This window comes from Hemicordylus capensis, chromosome 2 (genome assembly GCF_027244095.1).
Source record: "Hemicordylus capensis ecotype Gifberg chromosome 2, rHemCap1.1.pri, whole genome shotgun sequence".
NCBI lineage: Eukaryota > Metazoa > Chordata > Lepidosauria > Squamata > Cordylidae > Hemicordylus > Hemicordylus capensis.
Window position 1 is genome coordinate 214,870,274 of NC_069658.1, and position 24,701 is coordinate 214,894,974.

Consider the following 24,701-nt stretch of genomic DNA (forward strand, 5'->3'; position numbering starts at 1 on the left):
TTTGAAAAGGGTTGGAGAAATGCATCCTTTTTGCCCTTTTTTTAACCACATTGCGAGTCCAACAGGATAGAGGCAGGGTAACTTGGGGTTGCAGATCTTGTGGTAGCAAGCACGAATTGTCCCCTTTGCTAAGCAGGGTCTACCCTGTTTTGCATTTGAAAGGGAGACTACATGTATGAGCACTGAAAGATGTTCTGCTTATTTATTTTATTTATTTATTACATTTATATCCCTCTCTTCCTCCAAGGAGCTCAGAGTACATGCTTATTTTTATCCTCACAACAACCCTGTGAGGTAGGTTAGGCTGAGAGATACATGATGGGCCCAGAGTCACCCAGTGAGTTTCATGGCTGAATGGGGATTCGAACCTGGGTCTTCCTGGTCCTAGTCCAACACCTATCACTATGCGATGCTGGCTTAGGGGATGGGGCCGCTCTGGGAAAAGCATCTGAGGTTCCAAGTTCCCTCCTTGGCAGCATCTCCAAGATACAGGGCTGGGAGAGACTCCTGCCTGCAACTTTGGAGAAGCCGCTGCTGCCAGTCTGTGTAGACAATACTAAGCTAGATGGACCAAGGGTCTGACTCAGGATATGGCAGCTTCCTATGTTCCTGTGTTTTGCCACGCTGACGAAATCTAGGCAGGCAGGTGAGGGCAAAAGGCAGTCTACTCCTGTCACGGCTGATGGGAAAACCATCAGCAGGGCATGTTGCAGGCAATACAGAGGCAGTGCAGTGAAGGGGAGCTGGGTTCAGATGAAGCTCAGTGGGGGAACCTTGGGCTAACCCCTCTCTCACAGCCTACCCCACCTCACACGATTGGTGTGAGGATAAAATGGGTGGGGAGGATCATTGGAGGAAGGCCTGGTTATAAATGTGTGAGACCAAATACAGCAGCTGGTGTTGAGTGGTAGCCTGCCTCTGACCATGGAGGCTCAATTTACCAGTTGTGGCTACAAACTATCCAAAGACTTGGTGCAGTGAATGACAGGGGGGGCAGGGATGCAGATATCCCCCCCCCCATCCCACCACCAACCATGCTAACTTGGGCAAAGAGGCACCTTTGAACGTGGTGATTCTCTTTATTTAGCAGGGGGAGAGCAACTGGCCCTATCCACCCCCAGCACTCCAGTGACTGTTGCTGGTGTCTATCTTATGTTTCATTTTAGATTGTGAGCCCTTTGGGGACAGAGAGCCATTTAATTTTTGTTTGTTATTTCTCTGTGTAAACTGCCCTGAGCCATTTTTGGAAGGGCGGTATAGAAATCGAACTATCATCATCACCATCACCATTAATAAATTAATAACCATTTGAAGAGTTTCCCCTCGTTTTGCTGAACTCCCTCCTCTGCCAAAGCTTAAGGGCCTTTATCTTCAGCCCCCAAAACACGTTTTCCCCTCTTTCCCAAAGTGTCCTTCCTCTCTCCCGCAGGAATTTAATTGAGGACGGGGTTGCTTCTCCGTCCTCAATTCTCCGTCTGAACTCTGGGCTGGTGGCAGGGGGGGGGGCGGGCAATCCATCACACTCATGACGCAAAGGAGGCAAATCTGGGTGAAGAGTGACGTCAGGAGCGGGCACATACACTCAGCCCTCTCTCTCTCTCTCTCCTTTCCCCGCCACTTTTAAAGATTTCTTTGTCTGATAATCTTGTGATCTATATCACGCACGCACGCACGCACGCACACTCCAATTCCTTAAAAGAGTCACGTCCACTTTCCTACCCGAGGAGGAGAAAGGAGGGAATCTTGTACCCAGAGGGAGGGGGGTGGGGAACATACCGCGCGCCCCGCGCCCTCTCCTGGGGTCCGCTAAGCAGATTGACTTACCTGGCAGTCCAAAGCCAAGCGGCCATGGAGGGGATGGTCAGTTTCCTCTGCAAAGTTTCAAGCTCCAGTTGGGCGGCGGAGGAGGAGGAACTGAGAGGCGGAAGTTGGCGGGCAAACTTGGTCCCACACTGAGCAGCAGCAGTGACAGGGTGCTGCTAAGAGGGAGTCGTGATTCAACAGGAACAAGTCAGCGGCAGGAATCGAACTGGACCTGGGTTTCCCTTCCCTAAAGTGCAAACAACTTTCTTTTTTGGGGGGGTGCCACATGTGAGCTAGTGCGGGGCCTGCAGCGTATGTTATAAAGGGGCCCTAATTTTTTTTTTTAATGCACATAAATATTAAGACATAAATTATTTACTTGCATAGTAAAGTGATTCACTTTTTTCATTTGCTATATTTGGGAGTATGGGAGACCAAGCCACAAACTCACACTTACTACAACAACGGTGAACATTTATTATATATCGTTTTTCAATCAAAATTCTCAAGTGGTTTACATAGAAAAATAAAGAGCGGGCAGATGCTTCTCTGTCTCCAAAGGGCTCACACTCTAAAAAGAAAAATTGTGGTAGGCACCAGCGACAGCCACTAGACAGATGTTGTGCTGGGCCTTCTCTTAAAAGGCACATTTAGCAGAAAAGGGATATTTTATCTAACATGGACCAAATAAAACCGGTAAAGTTTTAACTTTAATTCCCAGTTGGAAGCCAGGCGTGCAGGGCCCTCGGAAACGCAGGGCCCGCAGCAAATGCTACATTTGCTACTACGTTAATCCGCCATAGTCTGCACCCTTGCTGAAATTTGGCTTGCAACTCTGTTGCAGGAGAAATCAATCCTGGGAGGCGGCATTTGTTCCTCACTTCCCCAAGGGCTGCAAAAAAGTTGCGGAGTTTGGATAGGAGCACGTTAGAGACTTCTGAAGTCCTTAGAATATCTGCTTGGCTTACAAATGTGCAAGCAGAGCACAGATTCGCTTTTTTTAGCAGCCTGCACAGTTGGCACCAAAAAGCTGTACCCTAGCTTCAGCTGACTCCCAACTAGAAACCTTTTCTCTGTTCAAGCTACTCACTCATTCCTATCTCTGCCTCTCTTTCCCTTTTCCCTCCTCCAGAGGGGTGCCTCCTTCTCCAAGTGCTGATGGGTGATTGAGAGCTTGGAGAGGAGATGCTGGTCTTGTGGTAGCAAGCATGACTTGCCCCCTTAGCTAAGCAGGGTCCACCCTGGTTGCATATGAATGGGAGACTTGATGTGTGAGCACTGCAAGAGATTCCCCTCGGGATGAAGCCGCTCTGGGAAGAGCAGAAGGTTCCAAGTCCCCTCCCTGGCTTCTCCAAGAGAGGGCTGAGAGAGACTCCTGCCTGCAACCTTGGAGAAGCCGCTGCCAGTCTGTGAAGACAATACTGAGCTAGATGGACCAATGGTCTGACTCAGTATATGGCAGCTTCCCATGTTCCTATGAGTGGGAGACTGATTGATTGATTAAGTGACGTCAAGTTGGTGTCGATGAAATAAGCATGTACACTGCTCTGAGCTCCTTGGAGGAAGAGCCAGATAGAAATGGTGTTTTATATAGTTTTTAAAGTCAGTGTCGACTCTTAGCAACCATACAGATAGGCAGCATCTCCAGGTAGGGCTGGGAAAGACGCCTTCCTGAACCCTTGGAGAGACGCTGCCAGGCTGTGTAGACACTACTGAGCTAGACAGACCAAGGGTCTGATTCCATATGTGTTCATCAGGAACATTCATAACGCAGTGGTAAAGCACCTGATTTGCACGCAGAAGATTCCAGGTTTAATCCCTGGCACCTTCAGTTAGGGCTGGGAAAGATACCTGTCGGAAACTATGGAGAGATGCTGCCAGTCAGTGTAGGTCGTACTGAGCTAGATGGACCAAGGGCCTGACTCAGTGCACGGTGACTTCATCTGTTTAGGAGAGACTCCCGATCTGAGTGGCAGAGTATGCGCCTGGCATGCAGAAGATGCTAGCTTCAATCCCCAGTCACAGCTCCAGGTAGAGCGAAGATAGACTTCTGCCTGAAACCTTGAGAGAGCCACTGCCAGCCAGTGTCCAGGGGTGCACAACTCACATGTCCCAGTGGGCCAGGAAAAAAAAATGATTATGTATAGGGGGGGAAGGGGCGAAGTCAATTTTCAGTGCATTGAATATTTCAGTAACATTAATTAAATATTAAAGCAATTACTAGTTAGTTGTAGATCATTCCCTCTCTGCAGGGACCCACCATTTTAACCAAGGACAGTGGTCAGAAAATAAGCCCTGTCTTTGTTCAGTCAGTGGGCACAAATGTTTGGGGCTCCTGCTGTTGCTGGCTACTTGGGCCATCAAAAATGACCTTGTGGGCCGGATCTGGTCCCTGGGCCTTATGTGCAGGGCTGACAATTCTGAGCTCTTGGTATAAGGCAGGCAGCTTCTTCCTACCTAAACAGGCATGGACCGACAATTTGCACTGTGGATCTCCCTTAAAGTGAGAACCAGAACTTTCCCCCTTCTTCCCTACCAGGTTCCCACAAACTCCAAGCTGGACAATAGAAAGAAAATGACAGGCCTTCGTTTCAAAGCAGTAGCGACTTTATTTTGCAGTGTGTCATACCATGCTGGCATGTTGTGCGTGCCTATCTGAATGGCAGACACAGGGGAAATTGTGGGCAACGCTTGGACAGTGCTGTGCACACACACAGGGCCAAATTCACCGCTGTCACAATAAATCCTGCTCATAGGATTCTGTACATCCTTTTAGTATGAACAGTTCCCCAGACTAACCAGTAGTTTGGTATTTACTGGTCAAACGCGCACCAAATCATGGGAATCCTTTTTGAATAGCTGTGCTCATGTTAGTCTGTCCGTATTTGCTTCTGTTCTTGTTAAGCATGAAACTCTGTTCCTCTTCATATGTGGTGCTTTGGTTGCTGGACATGCAGATAGACCTGAGAGGAAGGTATGGACCGGCTAGTGTCACAAAGGCACTTCTGTCTACCTAGAGCAGGAGAAAGGATTGCTATTTCTTCTACACAGTTACCAGAAAATAAGGTGAATCGGGTGTGGGGGGGCTTTCCTCCAGACTAAATGTAGCAGGTTCCCCAAATACAGTCTGTTATCTCCCCCGCACCCTTCAGAAAGTACTTCTGCCACCTGCACCAACAAGCAACTCAGGAGAAAGACAGACTCGTAGACATGGGGTACATTATTATAATATTATAATATATGGCACCATCAAGCAGCTAACTATGTAAAAGACATCCCTGGAGAGGCACATTCTCTGCCCTACAATCTATCCCCCCCACCCCCCAACCGACAGGGAGGCCGCCAACCAATGGAAATGAAAAATAAGGGAGAGACAATAGTGACGCAGGATGCATTTACTTTAGCCTTTGTTGAAGCTGAGAGTGTGAGCTAAGAGGTTAAACGGTGGGCTATGCAGATTTGGAGGCAAATAGAAAGGTAGTACCAGACAGATGCTCCAGGAGGGAGTTCCAGGCATAAAGGGCAGGAAGGGAGAGTGGGTAGTCTCATTTAAGGGAGCCAGCATGGTGTAGTGGCTAGGGTGCTGGACTAGGACCGGGGAGACCCGAGTTCAAATCCCCATTCAGCCATGATACTAGCTGGGTGACTCTGGGCCAGTCACTTCTCTCTCTCAGCCTAACCTACTTCACAGGGTTGTTGTGAAAGACAAACTCAAGTATGTAGTACACCACTCTGGGCTCCTTGGAGGAAGAGCGGGATATAAATGTAAAAATAATAATAATAATAATAGTAATAATAAAGCTCTGGGAGGGGGTTCCAGACCTATGGGGCAGCAAGAGAGAAAGGAGAGCAATTTAAAGGAGCAGGAACTCTATGAGGACCCTGGAAGGGAGTTCCAGGCATAAGGGGAAGCAAGGGAGAAAGGGCAGAGCCATTTTAGGTAGCAGAAATTTTAGACGTGTGTCGGAGGGGGCTTCAGGTGAAAGGGGCAGAAAGGGCCGATTGCATAGGCTGTTCTTGCGCGGCACACAATAGGAGAATAATCGAGACACATGCCTGGTCTACACTGTCATTTTGAAAGACAAGCCCGTTCCTTTTAGGCAGCAACTCCTGTTGAAATCATTGCAACATTTATGGCCCCTCATTTGGAGCTTCGGATGCCATATTCAGAGAACTTTTGCCTGCCTTCTCTGCTGCCGCCTCTGTTATCTGTTTCTTTGCTTTCTTTGGCACATCAGACGGCGCCTCCTCCAGCAAGGCCTTGGTGCTTTCTCTGGCCTTCCCTTCTCTCACGTCCCCTGCCTTCTCCTCCTTCTCCTTCTCCTTCTCCTTTGCTGGTTTGGGCACAACCTTCATCGGTTTGGGGGCCGTAACCTCCTTCATCTCAGTCATTGCCTCCCCTGCATCCTGAGGAGTCGTCTTTGCCATCTCCTGACTGTCAGACTTGGACGTTTCCGTTTCCATCAGCTTCTCAGTGGCCGCAACTGGTGAGGGCCAGAAGGGTCCCACCACCCAGTTCAGGGGCGTGTTCTCTGCAACGTATTTTACCAGGGCGTCCAGAGCCTCGCGGGTCTGGGCAATTTTCTCCTGGCTCTGAGTCAGGACAGTGGTGGTCAAGTCCTGGAAGGAAGCGACGGTGGAGAAAGAAGTGTGAAGCTGATGGATGTTGTGGACAGCTTGGTCCAGCCTTTCATAGATGTTCTTGGGGAGGCCTTCAATGATGGAGACCATCCTCTGGAAGGTTGGTCCCAGGTCTTGGGTGATCACACGAAGCAGCACTAGAGTGTGCGACTCGACCTGCTGAGGGTACAAGGGTGGGATATAAGTATAATGAAGAAATAAACTGCAACTTTCTCCTCGTACTTTTACATATGAAAAACACAGGACTCCTCATGGGTCTGAACCCCTATATTGGAGAGCTGGACTTGTGGTAGCAAGCATGAATTGTCCCCTTTTTTAAACAGGGTCTGCCCTGGTTGCATATGAATGGGAGATGACATGCGTGAGCACTGTAAGTTATTCCCCTGAGGGGATGGGGCTGCTCTGGAAAGAGCCCCTGCCTGCTTGCACGCAGAAGGTTCCAAGTTCCCTCCCTGGCAGCATCTCCAAGATCGGGCTGAGAGAAACTCCTGCCTGAAACTTTGGAGAAGCTGCTGCCAGTCTGTGTAGACAATACTGAGCTCGATGGACCAAGGGTCTGACTCATATGGCAGCTTCCTATGCTCTTTAAGCATTGCTCTCGCTTCTGAGGCAGTCCAGGGCATTTTGCTACCTGAGGTCCCTCCCACATCTGCAGGTGGATGCTCAGAATCCTTTGGCTAATCTGCCAAGGCACCGATAGTGCCACACACGTGCTCTCAGACGACGCACCAAGCCAGGCAGTGGCGGAAGGGGTGTCCCTTGGGGGAAAGGGGGAGAGAAGAGGCGTACCCCAGCTGGGTATGTGTGAGATATTGAGGAGCACTTCACACACATTCAGGTTTTTCATTGCGCATTAGAGTCTAGCCCGATTTATGTCTGGGGTAAAGATATTCGCTTTTTGCATCGGTTTTGGGTTGGGTTTTTGGGGCAAATTCGAACTCACAGTAAAGTCTCACAGTAAACCTGCAGTAAAGCACGGACTTCAGCATGAATCCGACCAATGTGTGAACGCACACCTTCCATGAGAGGTGCACCTAGGTAATTTTGGAGCCTTGACCTAAAAGTCTTTGGAAGGCCCCCACCCTCCCCTGCAAATTAAGCATCATCATGCTCCTCCAGTGAACACACCACCCAGGACAGACTAAAGAGGATTTGGGGGCTCCCAGGGGCTGTGGAGGCCCTGGACTTCGGCCCTGGTTGCAGATGAATGGGAGACTAGATGTGTGAGCACTGTAAGATATTCCCCATAGAGGATGGAGTCGCTCTGGGAAGAGCATCTAAGTTCCAAGTCTCCTCCCTGGCAGCATCTCCAAGGTGGGGCTGAGAGATTCCTGCCTGCAACCTTGGAGAAGCCGCTGCCAGTCTGTGAAGACAATACTGAGCTAGGTAGACCAAGGGTCTGACTCAGTATATGGCAGCTTCCTACGTTCCATTCTGGTGGAGAAGCGAGCTAAATGTCCTGTTAGGGAATGCTCCTGTGCTCTGATCTTTGCCTGAACTGCAACCCTCTCCAAGTGAGCCTCCAAGAGCGGGTTATCATTGTATGTAAAAATAAAGCTATTAAAACTAGAGGGATGTTTGATTTTGAGGGGCCCTTTACACTCAATTCCAGGACGGGCAGGACATTTTAGGACGGACTTTCTGTATCCCTGCAGAACGTTCATTGGAACAAGGGATACCTCTGGCGGTGTGTCTCCTGTGGCCTGGATTTCTGTCGGCTGGATCTGGAGCAAGAGCTCCTGCAGCTTCTGCTGGGCGTCTTGGAACTGCTGCCCCACACCCTGCTTCACATATTCAATCTGCCAAGGTAGAGAAAGAAAGCAGTGGGTAGGAACAGCCAAAGGGAATAGCAATGCATGCATGCAGCTATGAATTTTGGAGCCGCCTTTCGAAGCTGCTTACCTTTCTTCTTATCTCCCCTACATAAACTGCTTAGAAGACTTCTTGTTAAAAGCAGAATATAAACAACAACAAATACATAGGCTAAAATATGACAGAACAAATAAAGAGCTATAAGTTGGTAAAAAAACAAAAAAACACCAGGGAGGAAGCAAACACAGATGTAAACAATTAAAACATTAAAGTAAACATTTAAAACAATTTTAAAACGAATTAAAACATTTATTACAAAACACAAAAAGAGTGTAGTACCAGCCTGAGGCTGGAGTACAAAAGGCAACCTAAAGACCACCAGCTGGCTAATAATTATGATAGTTTAATGGAGCTTCCATGCTCAGGAGCAGTGTGCCTCTGAATACCTGTTGCTGGGGGTGGGGGGGATAATGGAAGACAGCTGCTGGTTTCATACCCTGCCTGTGGCCTCCCCCAAATTGTCTGGCTCTGCTGGCCAAGAAACTGAGACTGTCCTTGGTCAGGAGGAGAAATGGTTAGAGAAGCAGGCCTTACCAGGTTAATTACCAACTGGAGCTGGGAAAGCGTATCCTGAGTATTTTCCTTAAGAAGGCGAAGCTTGTCCAGAGAATGCAGGTAGGCCCGATGACGGACTTTGTTGGAGAGGGACCCCAGCCGGACGAAGTAACTTTGCTGCTGCTTCTGGTCCTTCGCAGAAGCCGTATCGAAGCCCTGAACTTCTGTGGACAACTTCACTGCAAAAGAAAGAAAGAACAGCAAATAAGGCTCTCTGAAGAGTTGATTTTTAAAATACTCGCATGGGGGACCGTGGGGGGCAGAGCATAAAGGAATTTGGTTGTGGGGAGGGCAGGGACAGGATAGAATCTGAAGGGTTGCGACAGATTAGGGTGGGATCACACCAGGAGAAGCAGTTCCCACACCACTACGGATGTATGTGAACGAGGCCACAGCTGCATTTCAATCTAGAAGACATAAAATGACGGCACTGTTGTTGGCCAGTACAAAGCACCCAACCAGGGGCGTAGCAAGGTTGGAGTGGGCCCAGAGACAAGATTTTAAAATGGGCCCCCATCACTGAAGCTCAGCTCATGAAGTAAAGAAATCTATTGTGGATGATGCAAGTCATTAAATGGTACTAGAGAAAGACAAGCTGTTCTGGTCTTAACACTCACATCAATTTCGGAGGATGAATACAACTGAAGGAAGCCCAGGCGGGTGCACAGCTGGGGGAGTCAGTCATATGACTTGACTCGGGGGCGGGGGCCAAGGCAGTGGGCCCCCAGACAACTGTCTCCCCTTGCCCTATCATAGTTACACCCCTGCACCCAACCCTGTTCTTACCCAGCTCCTCCTCAGTTATGGGCAAATAGTGATCCACCATCTCCTCCGTCTTTTCCAGCATGGAATCCACTCTCTTTGCCACCCTCTGTCTCATGAAGCTGGTCATCTCCAGGCCTTCTTGGATGGCCCCACAGCGCTTCCCTGCCGCCCTGTTCACTTTGCCGGTCACAGCATCTTTTGTTCCATGGGCCGTTTGCAGGGCTGTGTTGACTGTGGAAGACACCACTGATTTGGTCAAGTCGACACTGTCCTGGACGGTCTCTTTGGTCAAATTGACCACATCAGCCACCCTATGGGTCATCAGGTCCTTGGCTTCGGTGGCAACATTTACGGCGTTGTTGACCACCGATTTGGTCAACGTGATGCTGTCCTGGGCGATGTCCTTGCTGAGGTCCACAGCTTTGGTCACTTTCTCGGTCACCATTTCCTTGGCCACATTGGCAGCGTCCATGGCAATGTTGACTGTGGAAGAGACCACTGATTTGGTCAAGCTGACACCATCTTCAAAGACCTAGAAAGGTGGAGCGGAGAAGGAGACAAAGCATCAGGCAACAGAATATTCAGGCGGGAGGAGGAGAATATGTATTTATTTATTTGTTTGTTAAATTTATACCCCGCCCAAACTTACGTCTCTGGGTAGCTAACAACAATTAAAACACATATAAAAGTTAAAACAGTTAAACATATAACACATATAAAAGTTAAAACAATACCTTAATTTAAAAACCATAAAATTAACAGTACTTTTTAATTAAAAACCTGAGAAGGCTTGGGTAAAAAAAAAGTTTTCAATTTTTAAAAAAAAATAGCCAGAGATGGGGAGGATCGTAACTCAGCAGGGAGCACATTCCACAATCCATCTAGTCCTACCTTGTAGGACTGTCTCTCAGGTACCACATGGCTGGGACGACAGTGTCAGGATCCACCCTGGTTCCCCCAAGGAGGAGGTGAGGGAAGAGAGTGATTCAAACACACTCTCCAAACTGGCCCTGAGAGAGCTCCTGGATGAGGAGGGGCCTCAGCAAGATTAGGGGATGTTGGAAATGAAGGACTCTGCACTGTCTCATGTCTCAATGACAGAGGGGGACAGACTAGTGAGTCAGAGGGCTAGAGAGGTCAAGACATTGGTCATCCCTTCTCTACTGCTCTGACACTATCCCTTTGATATGTAGATTGCTACTCTCAGGGACTTCCTGCCTACCTGCCTCTTCCTCTTCCCTTTTTCTTCTCCTTTGCCACACACATGCACCCTCCTTTCTCCTTGCACCACGTGTGCAGAGATGCAGAAACCATCTCTCTGCATCCAGCTAGCTAGCTAGATTAGAGATCCTATCTCTCCACTTTCCTATCTAGAATGGAGTTCTCCAATAAAGACTCCTTATATTGATTTGAAACTATGAACTGGCTCCAAGTTTCTTTTGCTCTCAGCAAACACACATGCCCAGGCAGACTCTGCTGTGTTTTGCCACTGTGCACTCTGCTGTAATAGAAGGGTATCTCTTGCCAGAGAGAATTCCCAACAGGGGACAGGAGCTAAAGAGGGTCCCAATGAAATTGCACACCTGAGGAGGGCAGCAGACCCCCTGGATGTGAACCCACTGACTGGACCCCCTGGTCACACCACAGTTAGACTCTTTGCCTCTTGCAGACCCAACCTCAGACGAGGGGTGTCCCACCCTGACCCAGGAAATTAGAAAGCCCAACCCTGGGGAGGGACCACCCAGCTCTCCCCGAAGGCTCAGATCAAGAGGTCCTAGTCCCCTCACATGGTAACGTCAGAAGATAGGAACATAGGGAGCTGCCTTCTGCTGAGTCAGGCCCTTGGTCCATCTAGATCAGTATTGTCTTCACAGACTGGCAGCGGCTTCTCCAAGGTTGCAAGCAGGAATCTCTCTCAGCCCTATCTTGGAGATGCTGCCAGGGAAGGGGACTTGGAACATAGATGCTGTTCCCAGAGTGGCTCCATCCCCTGAGGGGAATATCTTCCAGTGCTCACACATCAAGTCTCCCATTCATATGCAACCAGGGTGGACCCTGCTAAGCTAAGTGGACAAGTCATGCTTGCATGGTGTAGAGATAGTGAGTAAGGGTCTCCCTAGCTGTTCTACCTGTCTCTACTCTATGACCCCTGATCTGACTCTTCAGGTATTTCCTGTTGAGAGTCAAAATCCCGGCTTTTCCTCTTAGAGAGCAGATGGAAACAACTCTCTCTCTCTCCCTACCTATTCAGTATGTAGCTCTATATATTAGGGTTAGGTCTTTCCTATCCAAAGTGTACTTCACCGATTAATACTTAGTATTTAGTTCTACAAGGATCTCCATGTATCTTCTCTAAATAGCTGCAACAACAAAACTCTGCAACTATTCTGTAACTGGAGTGGGTAGATTCTTTAGTGCTCTGCTAATTACTTGGGGGTAAAAATTACAACCCCCAACATAAATATTCATAGTAGCAGCAGCTATATAATACCTGCAGTGGGCATCAGCCTTTTGCTGGTTCAACAGCTTTCTTTGTGGGCTTGTGTCTCTGGCTGCCTTGCTTAAGAACATAAGGACAGCCCTGCTGGATCAGGCCCAAGGCCCATCTAGTCCAGTATCCTGTTTCACACAGTGGCCCACCAGATGTCACTGGGAGCCACAGGCAGGAGTTGAGGGCATGCCCTCTCTCCTGCTGTGACGCCCCTGCAACTGGTACTCAGAAGCATCCTGCCTTTGAGACTGGAGGTGGCCTATAGCCCTCCGACTAGTAGCCGCTGATAGATGATAATAGACCTCCATGAAGCTATCCAAACCTCTCTTAAATCTATCCAGGTTGCTGGCTGTCACCACACCTCGTGGCAGAGAATTCCACAAGTTGATGATGTGTTGTGTGTTGTGTGAAAAAGTACTTCTGTTTGTTGGTTCTAGATTTCCTGGCAATCAATTTCATGGGATGACCCCTGGTTCTAGTGTGATGTGAGAGGGAGAAGAATTTTTCTCTATCCACTTTCTCCACTCCATGCATGATTTTATAGACCTCTTTCATGTCTCCCCGCAGGTCTCAGAGTGGGTTACAATAAAACATAATTAAAATACAACATCATAGACCCAACACAGAAAGCATGTAAGCATCCTTCACAAGAACTGCCTAGGACACAATTACCTGGTGAGTTGGTTGGTGAAGGTATGGCAGGGTCTCTTCGAGGTCATCCAGCCTCTTGCAGGCATACTCATTCGCTGCTGCAACTGGGCAGAAAGAGATAGGCACATTTTTGAGTTGCCACCTCTGAACCGGGTTAGGATAGCAAACGTTGCAACTCAGTGAGTGGAAGTTGAGGCTAGTAACAAGACTGACGTCTGCCCCACACACTGGGCTATTTTTGCTGCTGCGGTAATAATGTTTAGGAAACATCCATCAGTGTGAAACTGAGAGTCCAAACTGCAGAGTTACATCGCAAAGACAGAAGGGAGAGAGCCATAGCCTTAGAATTAGGTGCTTTTTTACTCAATAAGCAGCAGAGTGGCAAGGCCTCCGTACAAGCCACTGCCTGTATATTTTTAAACATGAGGGCTAGCACCTTGGCGGTGCAGTTTTGGCACTGTGCGCCGCATACTGAGCAGAACTTCAGAGAAGCGAGCTGCTTCGTCTTGTCATTCCATTAAGGGCTGCCAAACTGGGCCACGGGTCAATCTAGTCCAGTATTGTCTTCTCTAACTCCAAGGCTTCGGGCAAGGATCGTGGGGCTGCCTCACCCTCTAACTGGCTGCCGAGGCCTTGGCACTCACCTTGAGGTTCGAAATGGCTGATGAGCGGCTGTGCGCCCCCAATGGCGCCCCCCACGGCTACGGCCACCACCATCTCTGCGATGCTGCAGGCGGTGGTGATGTATGGATGAGTCCCCTTGGCATAGTTATACAAGGAGCTGCAGATGTCGTATGCCGAACTGACCAAGGGGAGGCTGGTTACCCTGGTCACAATGTTCTAAGAGGAGGAAGAGCACAAGAGTGTCAAGATCACCCAGGACACCAGTCAAGATCTCCTTTCCCCTGAGCTCCTGAGGATCTCCTTCCTAGATCTGTGCAGCCCCTCCAAGGCAGCAGTCAACCCCTATCACCTCTCTTCTCACCTCCCCCACCTCCTGCTGCAAGAGGAGAGCTGGCCTTGTGGTAGCCAGCATGACTTGTCCCCTTAGCTAAGCAGGGTCCGCCCTGGTTGCATATGAATGGGAGACTACATGTGTGAGCACTGTCAGATATGGAGATGGAGCTGCTCTGGGAAGAGCATCTAGGTTCCAAGTTCCCTCCCTGGTATCATCTCCAGATAGGCCTGAGGAAGACTCCTGTCTGCAACCCTGGAGAAGCTGCTGCCAGTCTGTGTAGACAATACTGAGCTAGATGGACCAAGGGTCTGACTCAGTATATGGCAGCTTCCGATGTTCCTTTGACTGTTGCTGGTGTCTGTCTTATGTTTTTGAAGAGGAGAGCTGGTCTTGTGGTAGCTCAATATACGGCAGTTTTCCTGTGTTCCCCACCCCAATCTAGCTGGTGGGAGACCCACGGCGAGTTGTTTCTGGAGTGCCCCCCGATGAAGAGTTTTCATCCAAACACACTGAGCAGAATCAATCAACGTTGTGCTCCGTGGTTTTCATCCCTTCCTTCCTGTGCTTGTTCCCCCCTCCCCTTCTCCCTTGATCAGATGAATGCCCCCATTCAGGGGTGGGTTTTTCATCAGGTGAGATGAAGCATTTGCCTCGGGTGGCTGATCAGCAAGATTCCCGCTGCTGCTGCTGCAGCTGCTCTCAGAGCATCTCTTTGGTACTGATCTGACCCTTGCAAGGAGTACCTCTTTTTCACACGCCTTCACCCTCTTACAACTTCACCCCCTTGCAGAAAGCCTTCCCCCTTCCCTGCCCCCCACGCACTTTCAAAGTTTGTTAGGGTTGGTTTTGAAAGGGGCCTGCCCAGGGTTGTGGGCTAAAGCAGTATTTTGCACCTCGCCTCAGGAGCTGCCACAATAACCTGGGCCACCCTTGCCCGCCGCATACGTTCAGTCTTAAGGACTAGAAACTTCCTTTTGTTTTGGATTCTCAGAAAACGGGCTGCTCTTCTGCATTTCAATAGGAAGGTGTCGTACTCTTCCTGATAGGCTGCACCCTCTGGGTCAGATCTGCACTTAATGATTCCTTCTGTCTAGTCTTTCCACCTTTGCTTCGGGGTCATATGTCTGACACACAATAATGGGGTGTGGATATACTTACCTCGATCTTTGGAGCCTCTTGGCTATCTCCTAAGTTGGTAGCCATGACGAAGTCCAATGCAACTGTAGAGGAAGCCAAAAAGCAGAAAACCTGAAGACCTTTGCAACGATTCATATTTAAAGGTAAAGTGTGCCGTCCAGTCAGTGTCGACTCCTGGCGCCCACAGAGCCCTGTGGTTGTCTTGGGTAGAATACAGGAGGGGTTTGCCATTGCCATCTCCCGCGCAGTGTGAGATGAAGCCTTTCAGCATCTTCCTAGATCGCTGCTGCCCGATAGAGGTGTTTCCCGTAGTCTGGGAAACATACCAGCGGGGATTCGAACCGGCAACGTCATACTTGCTAGGCAAGTCATTTACAGGCTAGCAATAGTGGCTCTGTCTACTCTGAATCCCAAGGTAAAGGGCTCTTCCCCACTCCTCTCCAGCACAAACAGCAACAGAAGCTTTGGCAGCGCCCTTTGCCCGTATTACACACTGTGGCAGAGTGTTAGAGTGAGTTTTAGGAACATAGGAAGCTGCCATATACTGAGTCAGACCCTCGGTCCATATAGCTCAGTATTGTCTACACAGACTGGCAGCAGCTTCTCCAAGGTTGCAGGCAGGAGTCTCTCTCAGCCCTCTCTTGGAGATGCCAGAGGAACTTGGAACCTTCTGCTCTTCCCAGAGCGGCTCCATCCCCTGAGGGGAATATCTTGCAGTGCTCACACTTCTAGTCTCCCATTCATAAGCAACCAGGGCAAACCCTGCTTAGCTAAGGGGACAAGTCATGCTTGCAACCACAAGACCGGCTCTCCTCTCATAGGGCAGTGAGTGGCTGAGCTGCAAAGTATGGACAGGGTTTTGGAGAGGCTTTCTTGCGGATGCCACTGTGAAAAGCTTAAAGAGCCCTCTGCCCAAACCTCAGTTCACAGGAGAGAAAGTAGCTCAGCGATGCAAAAAAGAGGAAGCCAAACTGACAGGCACTTCCCCAGTCCTCCCCACATCCCAACCACATGCAACGCTGCTCTGAGGTTGAGGCAGTGGGTAGTTGCATCTACGGCAGATGGGGAACTGAACTCCTGCTCTTTAGACTGACCGTTGTTGCTCAGTGGTAGAGCACCCGCTGCCTTGCATGCAGAAGGCCCCAAGTTCAACCCTGGGCCTCTCCCGCTAGGTTGCAAAAGACCCTCGAAGAGCTGCTGCCAGCCAGAGCAGACAACACTGACTTAGATGGACTAAAGTCAGAGGAGTCTGATAGGGGTGTGATTGGACTGCCCAAAAGAGTGTATCATGATGCCATGGGTTTTATTGTCAGGGAGCTACTCAGCCTGAGGAAGGTGGGTGGGTGGGTGGTTGGGAAAGCAGAGAGTGCTCGGTGGAGACCTGTGGGCACACGGCCTGTGACTTCATAACGTGCCCTTTGTTGTCCAAGGCGCCACACCCATACCACCCACCTTGATGCCCCAGTTTATATAATGGGCTACTAGACCTCATTAAGTAAGCAACTCAGTTTTTTGTTTTCAAGTGTGGCAACACCCTTCAGCATCCCACAAGTGAACCTTCGTAATCCGTCCCAATTCTTATGCCAAAAATAACTGCCTGGACACCCACCCACACCCACACCATCATACTTTGGTAAAGATCCTTCTTCTCTGGCACTGCATGGGCTGTTCGCTATGGCTTGTGCTGTGCTGTCCTAAACCCACAGGGCATTTGTTCATTTCGTTAAAGATACACTAAGGTGAGGGAAAGGAAACTCAGGCCTGTTTCCCGCAATCAATTTAATCTAGGTTTAATGTGGGTCACTGGCAATAGCGCAATTGTGTGAACAACACCAAAGCAGGAATCTCAGACTCATCTCAGGGCAAAAACCACCTTGGTGTGGGTTCACATAAGCATGCTTATGCTTACATCTAGATTCAAATTACTGTGTGAACCAGGCCATAATTGTTCTACTGCAGATATCAACAATTCAACATAGAACTGGGTACGCTTGTTCACATGATTGTTAACTGGGTAGGTAAAGCATCCTACCCCACTTTGGGAGCTGTGGGTGCTCCCAGTTTTCAGCTGCGTGTTAGCAAAAGCAAGCTAGAAGGTTGGGAGCTTCCTTATGAGGCAAGACTACAGCACCTGGGGTTTTTTATTTTAGAAAAAAGACGAGACGCGGTAAAGTTGTGCCGTCGAGTCCTGGTGGCCACAGAGCCCTGTGGTTGTCTTTGGTAGAATACAGGAGGGGTTGACCGTTGCCATCTCTTGCGCAGTATGAGATGATGCCTTTCAGCATCTACCTATATCACTGCTGCCGGATATAGGTGTTTCCCATAGTCTGGGGAACATACCAGTGGGGATTCGAACTAGCAACCTCTTGCTCTCTAGGCAAGTTACTTCCCCGCTACGCCATTAGGTGGAGACATGGTAGAGGTTTATAAAATAATGCCTGGTGTGGAGAAAGTGGATAGAGGGAAATTTTTGACCCTTTCTCACAACACTAGAAGCAGGGGTTATCCCATGAAACTGATTGGCAAGACGTTTAGGACCGACAGAAGTAAGTACTTTTTCACACAATGCATCATCAACTTGTGGAATTCTCTACCACAAGATGTGGTGACAGCCAACAGCCTGGATGGCTTTAAGAGGGGTTTAGATAAATTCATGCAGGAAAGATCTACCAATGGCTATTAGTCTGGTGGCTATAGGCCACCTCCAGTCTCGGAGGCAAGATGCTTCCAAATACCAGTTGCAGGGGAGCAACAGCAGGAGAGAGGGTGTGCCCTCACCTCTTGCCTGCGGGCTTTCCCCAGAGGCATCTGGTGGGTCACTGTGGGAAACAGGATGCTGGACTAGGTGGGCTTTCAGCCTGTCCTTCTCATCTGCCAAGCGTCAGCCGGAGAGGGCAGTTTTTCCTTCTACCCCCTTCAAAAGCTGGAGATGGAATCTGGGTAGGGTCTGCTCCTTCTACCCAGCTGGGACTTAGCAGACAATCGCGTTCCCTACCTCCAACTTTGCTTTTTACTCACCTAGCACTGAAAATCAGGAGCTCACAAGGTTCCTGAAGATGGAAGGGACGCTGGTCATGTGAAAATGTTTAATAATTATAGTGTTGCATAATGGCTGGGAGGAACCTCCGTAGTAGGTCAGTGGTAAAGCACCTTTTTTGCATGCAGAAGATCTCAGGTTCATCCCCTGGAAGTTTTCCAGGTTGGGCTGAGGAAGACCTCTACCTGAAACCCTGGAAAATTGCGGCCAGTCAGGGTATGGCAGAGGTGCGCAAACTTTGTTCTCCAGCTGTTGCTGAACGACATAGGAACATAGGAAGCTGCCATATACTGAGTCAGACCATTGGTCTATCTAGCTCAGAATTGTCTACACACAGACTGGCAGCGGCATCTCCAAGGTTGCAGGCAGGAATCTCTCTCAGCCCTGTCTTGGAGATTCCAAAGAGGGAACTTGGAACCTAGTAGCTCTTCCCAGAGCAGCTCCATCCCCTAAGGGGACTATCTTACAGTGCTCCCATTCAAATGCAACCAGGGTAGACTCTGCTTAGCTCTGGGAAGAGGAGAAGAGCAGACAATTCTGAGCTAGATGGAACCATGGTCTGACTCAGTATATAGCAGCTTCCTATGTTCCTATGCTGTCAGAGATTGAACCTGGGACATTCTCCATGCAAAGTGGGTCCTGTGCCAGTGAGATCTAGCCCTTCCTCAATCATTCAATTTGTCTATGGCTGGACAATTCTTACTCTCAAACATTCTTTGTCAACTGGGGCATACTAGCGAAGCTCCAATTTCAAGTGGGTTTTACCAGGTGTTTGGAGAATGCAGCGGTACACAGCACTAGCCTCAACGAACTAATGGTCTCATTCAGCATAGAGCAGCAGCTCCTATGTTCAGAATGAGGCCGGAATTCCTCCTGTTTCCTCAGTCCTCACTGTGTATCACCTTTCTCTTCCTCCATGTCCTCTAAAAACCTCTTGGAAGTAGAAGTCGAGAAGGTCCTCAGCTATAACTGCTGCTTCACACTAGAAGTGTGAGCACTGTAGGATATTCCCCTTAGGGGATGGAGCCACTCTGGGAAGAGCATCTAGGTTCCAAGTTCCCTCCCTGGCAGCATCTCCAAGATAGGGCTGAGAGAGATTCCTGCCTGCAACCTTGGAGAAGCTGCTGCCAGCCTGTGTTGTCAATACTGAACTAGATGGACCTATGGTCTGACTCAGTATATGGCAGCTTCCTATGTTCCACACTGGAGAGCTGTGTTCACCAAACCACCCACAGGGGCTTAGTCTGAGAATGTATATTCAGTTTTTTGGCTCAGATTCATTTATGTTCTATTTAGAATGCAGTACTTCTGCTTCATCTTGCCACCTTTTGGGATCCACAAGATGACTTCACAACAATTTATAAACAAACCACTACATATATGACGAAACAGCAATATTACAAGATCGGCAGCAGCAAAAGGAATGTAGCAACGCCAGCTAGGGCTTAGGGACACCTAATTATCCCTAATTATAGAGAAATAATAAATAAATAAGATGGCTCCCTGTCACCGAAGGGCTTACAATCTAAAAAAAAACCCATAAGAGATACACCAGCAACAGTCACTGGAGGTACTGTCCTGGGGGTGGATAGGACTAGTTACTCTCCCCCTGCTAAATAAAGAAAATCACCACATTAAAAAGGTGCCTCTTTGCCCAGTTAGCAGGGCTGGCTCACAACAATAAAAATAAGTAATATAAAATTTAACATAATAAAACACAATTAAAATTAAAAACCCACCAAACTGTAGTAAGCCACATTAAAAAAACCTCTTTTAAAAAGTAAGTTTTAAGATCTGTTTTAAAAACCCTAAGGGAAGGAGCATGCTGAAGCTCTTCTGGGAGGGCATTCCAAAGCCGACGGGCCACAACCAAAAAGGCCCTGTCTCTTGTCCCCACCAACTGAATCCCAGTTTATGGTAGGGCCGCAAGCAGGGCTCAAGATGATGAGCAAAGGACACTGGCAAATTCAAATGGGCAAATGTGGTCTGATAGATACCCCAGCTCCAAGCTGTGTGTTTTATAGCGGCTTCCCGCATAGATGCAAATCTTATGTAGATTTAACTAAAGGTTTATTCAGAAACAACTCCATTTTCTCCTTCTCCTCCCTTTTTCTTTCTGACTCCACTCCCCACACTCTCTACAGAGTCCTTACTGGGACAAACTTCTCAACAACACAACATAAAATATTACTAGATAAAACAGAATACAACGTGTCGGATTTTAAAGATCAAAACCAGGACTTTGAATCTAGCCTGGATACAAACTGGCAGTCAGTGAAGTTTCCCTAGGATGGGTGTAATACTTGAACAGTGACTAGAACTCTGGAGCCAGCGTGGTGTAGTGGTTAGAGTGCTGGACTAGGACCGGGGAGACCCGAGTTCAAATCCCCATTCAGCCATGAGACTTGCTGGGTGACTCTGGGCCAGTCACTTCTCTCTCAGCCTAACCTACTTCACAGGGTTGTTGTGAAAGACAAACTCAAGTATGTAGTACACCGCTCTGGGCTCCTTGGAGGAAGAGCGGGATATAAATGTAGATAGATAGAACTCATGAGCATTCTTGTGGCAGCATTCTGGACCAGCTGAAGCTTATTAGATTCGGGTACCAAGATGTCTTCATCTTGCATAGCAACACACTGAACCTCCAGAAGAGGAGAGGTGTGCATTAGGGCCTCAGGAATAATATAAGTGAGTGTGGTTTATATGGGAGACAGCAGTCCCTCCCTATTTAGGGCTTTAGAGGTCAAAATCAGGGCTTGGAGTGGTCTCAGAAAATAATTGGGAGCCCATGAAGTTGACACCAGCTGGAGGTATGTGCCATGTTGTCATCCTCCGGTTAATAATGGAACAATTAGTATCACCTGGAATACTGCGTATAATTCTGGTCATCACATCTAAAAAAGGACATTGTAGAACTGGGAAAGGTGCAGAAGAAGGCAACCAAGATGATCAGGGGCCTAGAACACCTTTCTTATGAGGCAAGGCGACAACACCTGGGGCTTGTTTAGAAAAAAGACAACTGCAGGGATACATGATAGAGGTCTATGAAATCATGCATGGTGTGGAGAAAAAAATTCTCCTCCCCCTCCCATAACACTAGAACCAGGAGTCATCCCATGAAATTGATTGCCAGGAAATTTAGGACCAGCAAATGGAGGCACTTTTCCACACAACACATCATCAACTTGTGGAATTCTCTGCCACAAGATGTGGAGACAGCCAACAACCTGGATGGCTTGAAGAGGGGTTTGGCTCACTTCATGGAGGAGAGGTCTATCAATGGCTACCAGTCGGATGGCTGAGGGCCACATCCAGCCTCAAAGGCAGGATGCCTCTGAGTTCCAGTTGCAGGGGAGTAACAGCAGGAGAGAGGACATGCCCTCAACTCCTGCCTGTGGCTTCCAGCGGCATCTGGTGGGCCACTGTGCAAAACAGGATGCTGGACTAGATGGGCTTCCTTGGGCTGATCCAGCAGGGCTGTTCTGATGTTCTCATCTCTTCCATGTTGTCACCCTCCAGTTAATAATGGACAAATTGTCGTTTCCAAATTCTTTTCAAGGGCAACCCCCATGAGGACCAGCCTCACCTGGATGTGACTAGGACGTGAATTATGGTGACCAGATCAATTTATGGTTTAACTGCATATTTATTCTGCCTTTCTTCCAAGGAGGTCTGCATAGCACACATGTCCCCCTCTGATTTTATTCTCAAAACAACTCAGAGAGGGAAGAAGAGCCCTGCTGGATCAGGCCCAAGGCTCTTCTAGTCCAGCATCCTGTTTCACACAGTGGCCCACCAGACTTCCCAAGCTGGGAAGCCCACAGGACGTTAGGCTGGGAAATAAATAAATAAATAAATAAATAAATGGTGACTGGTCCAAGATCAACCAGCAAGCTTCAGGCTGAACAGAGATTCGAGCCCAGATCTTCTAGTCCGATACTTTAAGAGTATCACCAATACTCTTAACGACTAAGCTTCGCAGCTCATGTTTGGCGACACCCTGGTATTACTTTACCTCTCCTTTGGATATCTTTTTGTAGAGAGGAATATACCTGTCTAATATTTGGGGTTTTTTTTTTAGTGTGTATACTAGAATTCTTTCAGCCTAGAAGCTGAGTTTCTGAGTGAGTGATGGATGGTCTCCTGGTTCTTGCACACCAAGAAGGGGCAGCCCTTCCACGAGGCCAGACAAAGCCGTTGCCTCAGGCGGCAGATTATTGGAGAGCCAGCAGGGCGGCAAGGCCCCCCCCCCCCGCTCCCAGCATCACCATCACAGCCCGATCCGACTGGGACCGATCCGACCTTGGCATGCTCAGCAAGGAGCACCTCTCTCCTCACACTCCTCGAAAAGCTTGCAAAGAGTACCAGGAGAGTAGGGGAGACTGCTGGAAACCGCCCCCTGCCCCCCAGTGCTCTTTCCAGACCTGCAAGGGAGCTGGTTGATGTGCTGTTTCGGGTTAACCCATTCCTTGATCCAGGCCAACTCTTGACTGGTCCTTTAGTTACTTTTTAGTCCAGTCCTGGGCTGGAGGTGGGACAGACAAACAAGGAGCTACAGCAAGCACCAATCAGAGGTGCGCCTAGGTAATTTTGGAGCCTGGACCTAAAGGCCTTTGGAGGCCCCTGTCCCCTGCAAATTAAGCATCATCATGCTCCACCGGGCAACCGCACCACCCAGGACAGACTAAAGAGGATTTGGGGGCCCCCAGGGACTGTGGAGGCCCTGGACTTTGCCCTGAAGTCCAGGGGTAAGAGCACCTCTGGCACCAATGCTTATCTCAAACGATTAAAGTTCTTGGTTCTACTCCGCCGCCTGACCCTTTCTGCGCCACGACTCTTTCCTCTGGATCCTGCAGCCCCCACCGGGGCACGATGGCATTTCGTACCTTGCTTTAGGCACCGCAATCCCTTGGTTTGTCCCGGACACCAAGGGACACAACTGCACACCCGATATCTCCCAGTACATGGAAATTACAAGAAGCTTACCTTTGCTCTTCTCCCTTCCTTGGGCTCCGCTGCAAACTTTGCCTGCTGACACACCTTCTAATATAGGTAATTGTCCGACATGTGACAGGGGGAAGAGGCGAAGCCGGTCCAGGAGTTCGCCTTCTCTGGTCTGCCCAGTCACGATGGAGCGGCAGAAGGGCAGATGTTGCAATCCTGAGGAATGGCTGGCAAGGCAGCCTTCCGAAACCTGGCAACCTCCTACCTCTGTTATTACCTGGACTCTTTGAAACTAGGTGAGAGAGATGTCTGATGATCCCACAAGCCTGCAGCAGGGGGAGCCCCTGAGCAAACACAAGGAATACATTGGGGTAGTAGAAGCAGCTTTTGATCTGAGGCAGGGGTGGCTAGCCGCTGTAATGAAGTCCTAAATACTTGCACTGGCCTGTGTTTAGCAAAATGTTGCAATCAAAACCTTGGATGCAGCTTTGCAGGGATTGGCTGGCTGGGCCCTGCCCCTGCCCACAGGGATGCCTGCTGTAGACTTTGAAGGGAAGCGTCTAACTCAGGGGAAGGAGGAGTCCGTCTGCCTGGTGGAGCTTGGAGACAGATGCAACATGCAATCTCACTTGACTCCTGGGTTAGGCCACACGGATCTGCTGCTAGTTCAGGCTAGTTAGCTTCCTGATTATCTTTGGTTTAATGTGCAGTGATGTAACTTCTCCTCCCCTCCCATCTCCTCTTCAAACACAACCCCATTGCTAAAATAAACCACTCATGGATGTATGATCTTTATTAACCTCACAACAACTAGGAATAAAGGAAGCTGCCATATACTGAGTCAGACCACTCGTCCATCTAGCTCAGCATTGTTTTCACAGACTGGCAGCGGGTTCTCCAAGGTTCCAGGCAGGAATCTCTCTCAGCCCTATCTTGGCAGGGAGTAAGCAAGAGTGGCCTGATTTGGAAAAACAGACTTGGGAAGAACTAACCTTGGGTTTGAGCGATAGAACCTCCTTTCGAGGTCCCAGAAAGAAACCTTCAAGGAAACGGGACGGAACGGGTGCCCCCATACTAGGGAATTGGAATGTTCCCCTCCTCGTAATCAGGTTAGTAAACCTGTATGTCATTTATGCAATGCTCCTGCATAGGAATAGGGAGGGAAGACGCGACCAAGAGGTTCACGCAGATGAGACAGTAAATCTCTTCTGGAAAAGTTTGTATGGTTATGTGCAAAAAGACAAGAGTATCTCTTCTAAACAGCAATGGAACAAATTGTGGAAATGGACGTTGGACGTAAAAAAAACCCCATTACCTGATGTGCCTTGAAATCCCCCACCCCCGAGTTACGGTACTGCCTGCATATATTTCATAACCTTGTGGGTTTCCAAATCCTTGTGTGTAAATCTTTGTAGATATATCATGTACAAACAACCACTTCGTATATAATTGTGCTTTGGCAATGTACTGTATGCTTTGGTAGTTTGTTGGTTCAATGAAAAATCTTGTCCTATAAAAAATAAATAAATCTTGTCCTATCTTGGAGAAGCCAGGGAGGGAACTAGGAACCTTCTGCTCTTCCCAGAGCGGCTCCATCCCCTGAGGGGAATATCTTACAGTGCTCACACATGTAATTTCCCATTCATATGCAACCAGGGTGGACCAGGTCTTACCCACACAGACCAGCTCTCCTCCACACTTAAGTCTCAAGACGATGTACACAACTTAAAACAATAAATAATGCTGTAAAAACTATTAAAACAACGTTAAAATAATGAATTAAAAAACAACACAGTTTTAACAAAAAACATGTTTAAAAATAGTTTTTGCCAAAGGCCTGAGGAAAC

The 24,701-nt window shown here is 48.7% G+C and overlaps 1 protein-coding gene across 1 annotated transcript; it reads right to left on the bottom strand.

Moving 5' to 3' along the window:
- Positions 1-4,394: 4,394 nt before the first annotated feature.
- Positions 4,395-22,937, bottom strand: LOC128345847 (perilipin-3-like). The gene is made up of 8 exons (XM_053298417.1): positions 22,897-22,937; positions 14,895-14,956; positions 13,423-13,618; positions 12,800-12,882; positions 9,658-10,168; positions 8,851-9,050; positions 8,124-8,243; positions 4,395-6,603 (listed from the first exon to the last, which is right to left on the bottom strand). Exons 2-8 carry the CDS (start codon positions 14,937-14,939, stop codon positions 5,935-5,937), a joined length of 1,824 nt encoding a protein of 607 aa, XP_053154392.1. The 5' UTR covers positions 14,940-14,956; positions 22,897-22,937; the 3' UTR covers positions 4,395-5,934.
- Positions 22,938-24,701: the final 1,764 nt, after the last annotated feature.

Bases quoted from the DNA above. Each gene is read 5' to 3' on its own strand.
- LOC128345847 (XM_053298417.1), bottom strand. From the start codon at position 14,939: ATGGCTACCAACTTAGGAGATAGCCAAGAGGCTCCAAAGATCGAG. The intron at 8,244-8,850 runs GTAAGGCCTGCT...CTACCTTGGCAG, and splicing joins TCCAGTTGGTAATTAACCTG to ATTGAATATGTGAAGCAGGG. The intron at 6,604-8,123 runs GTATCCCTTGTT...TTGTACCCTCAG, and splicing joins CAGGAGACACACCGCCAGAG to CAGGTCGAGTCGCACACTCT.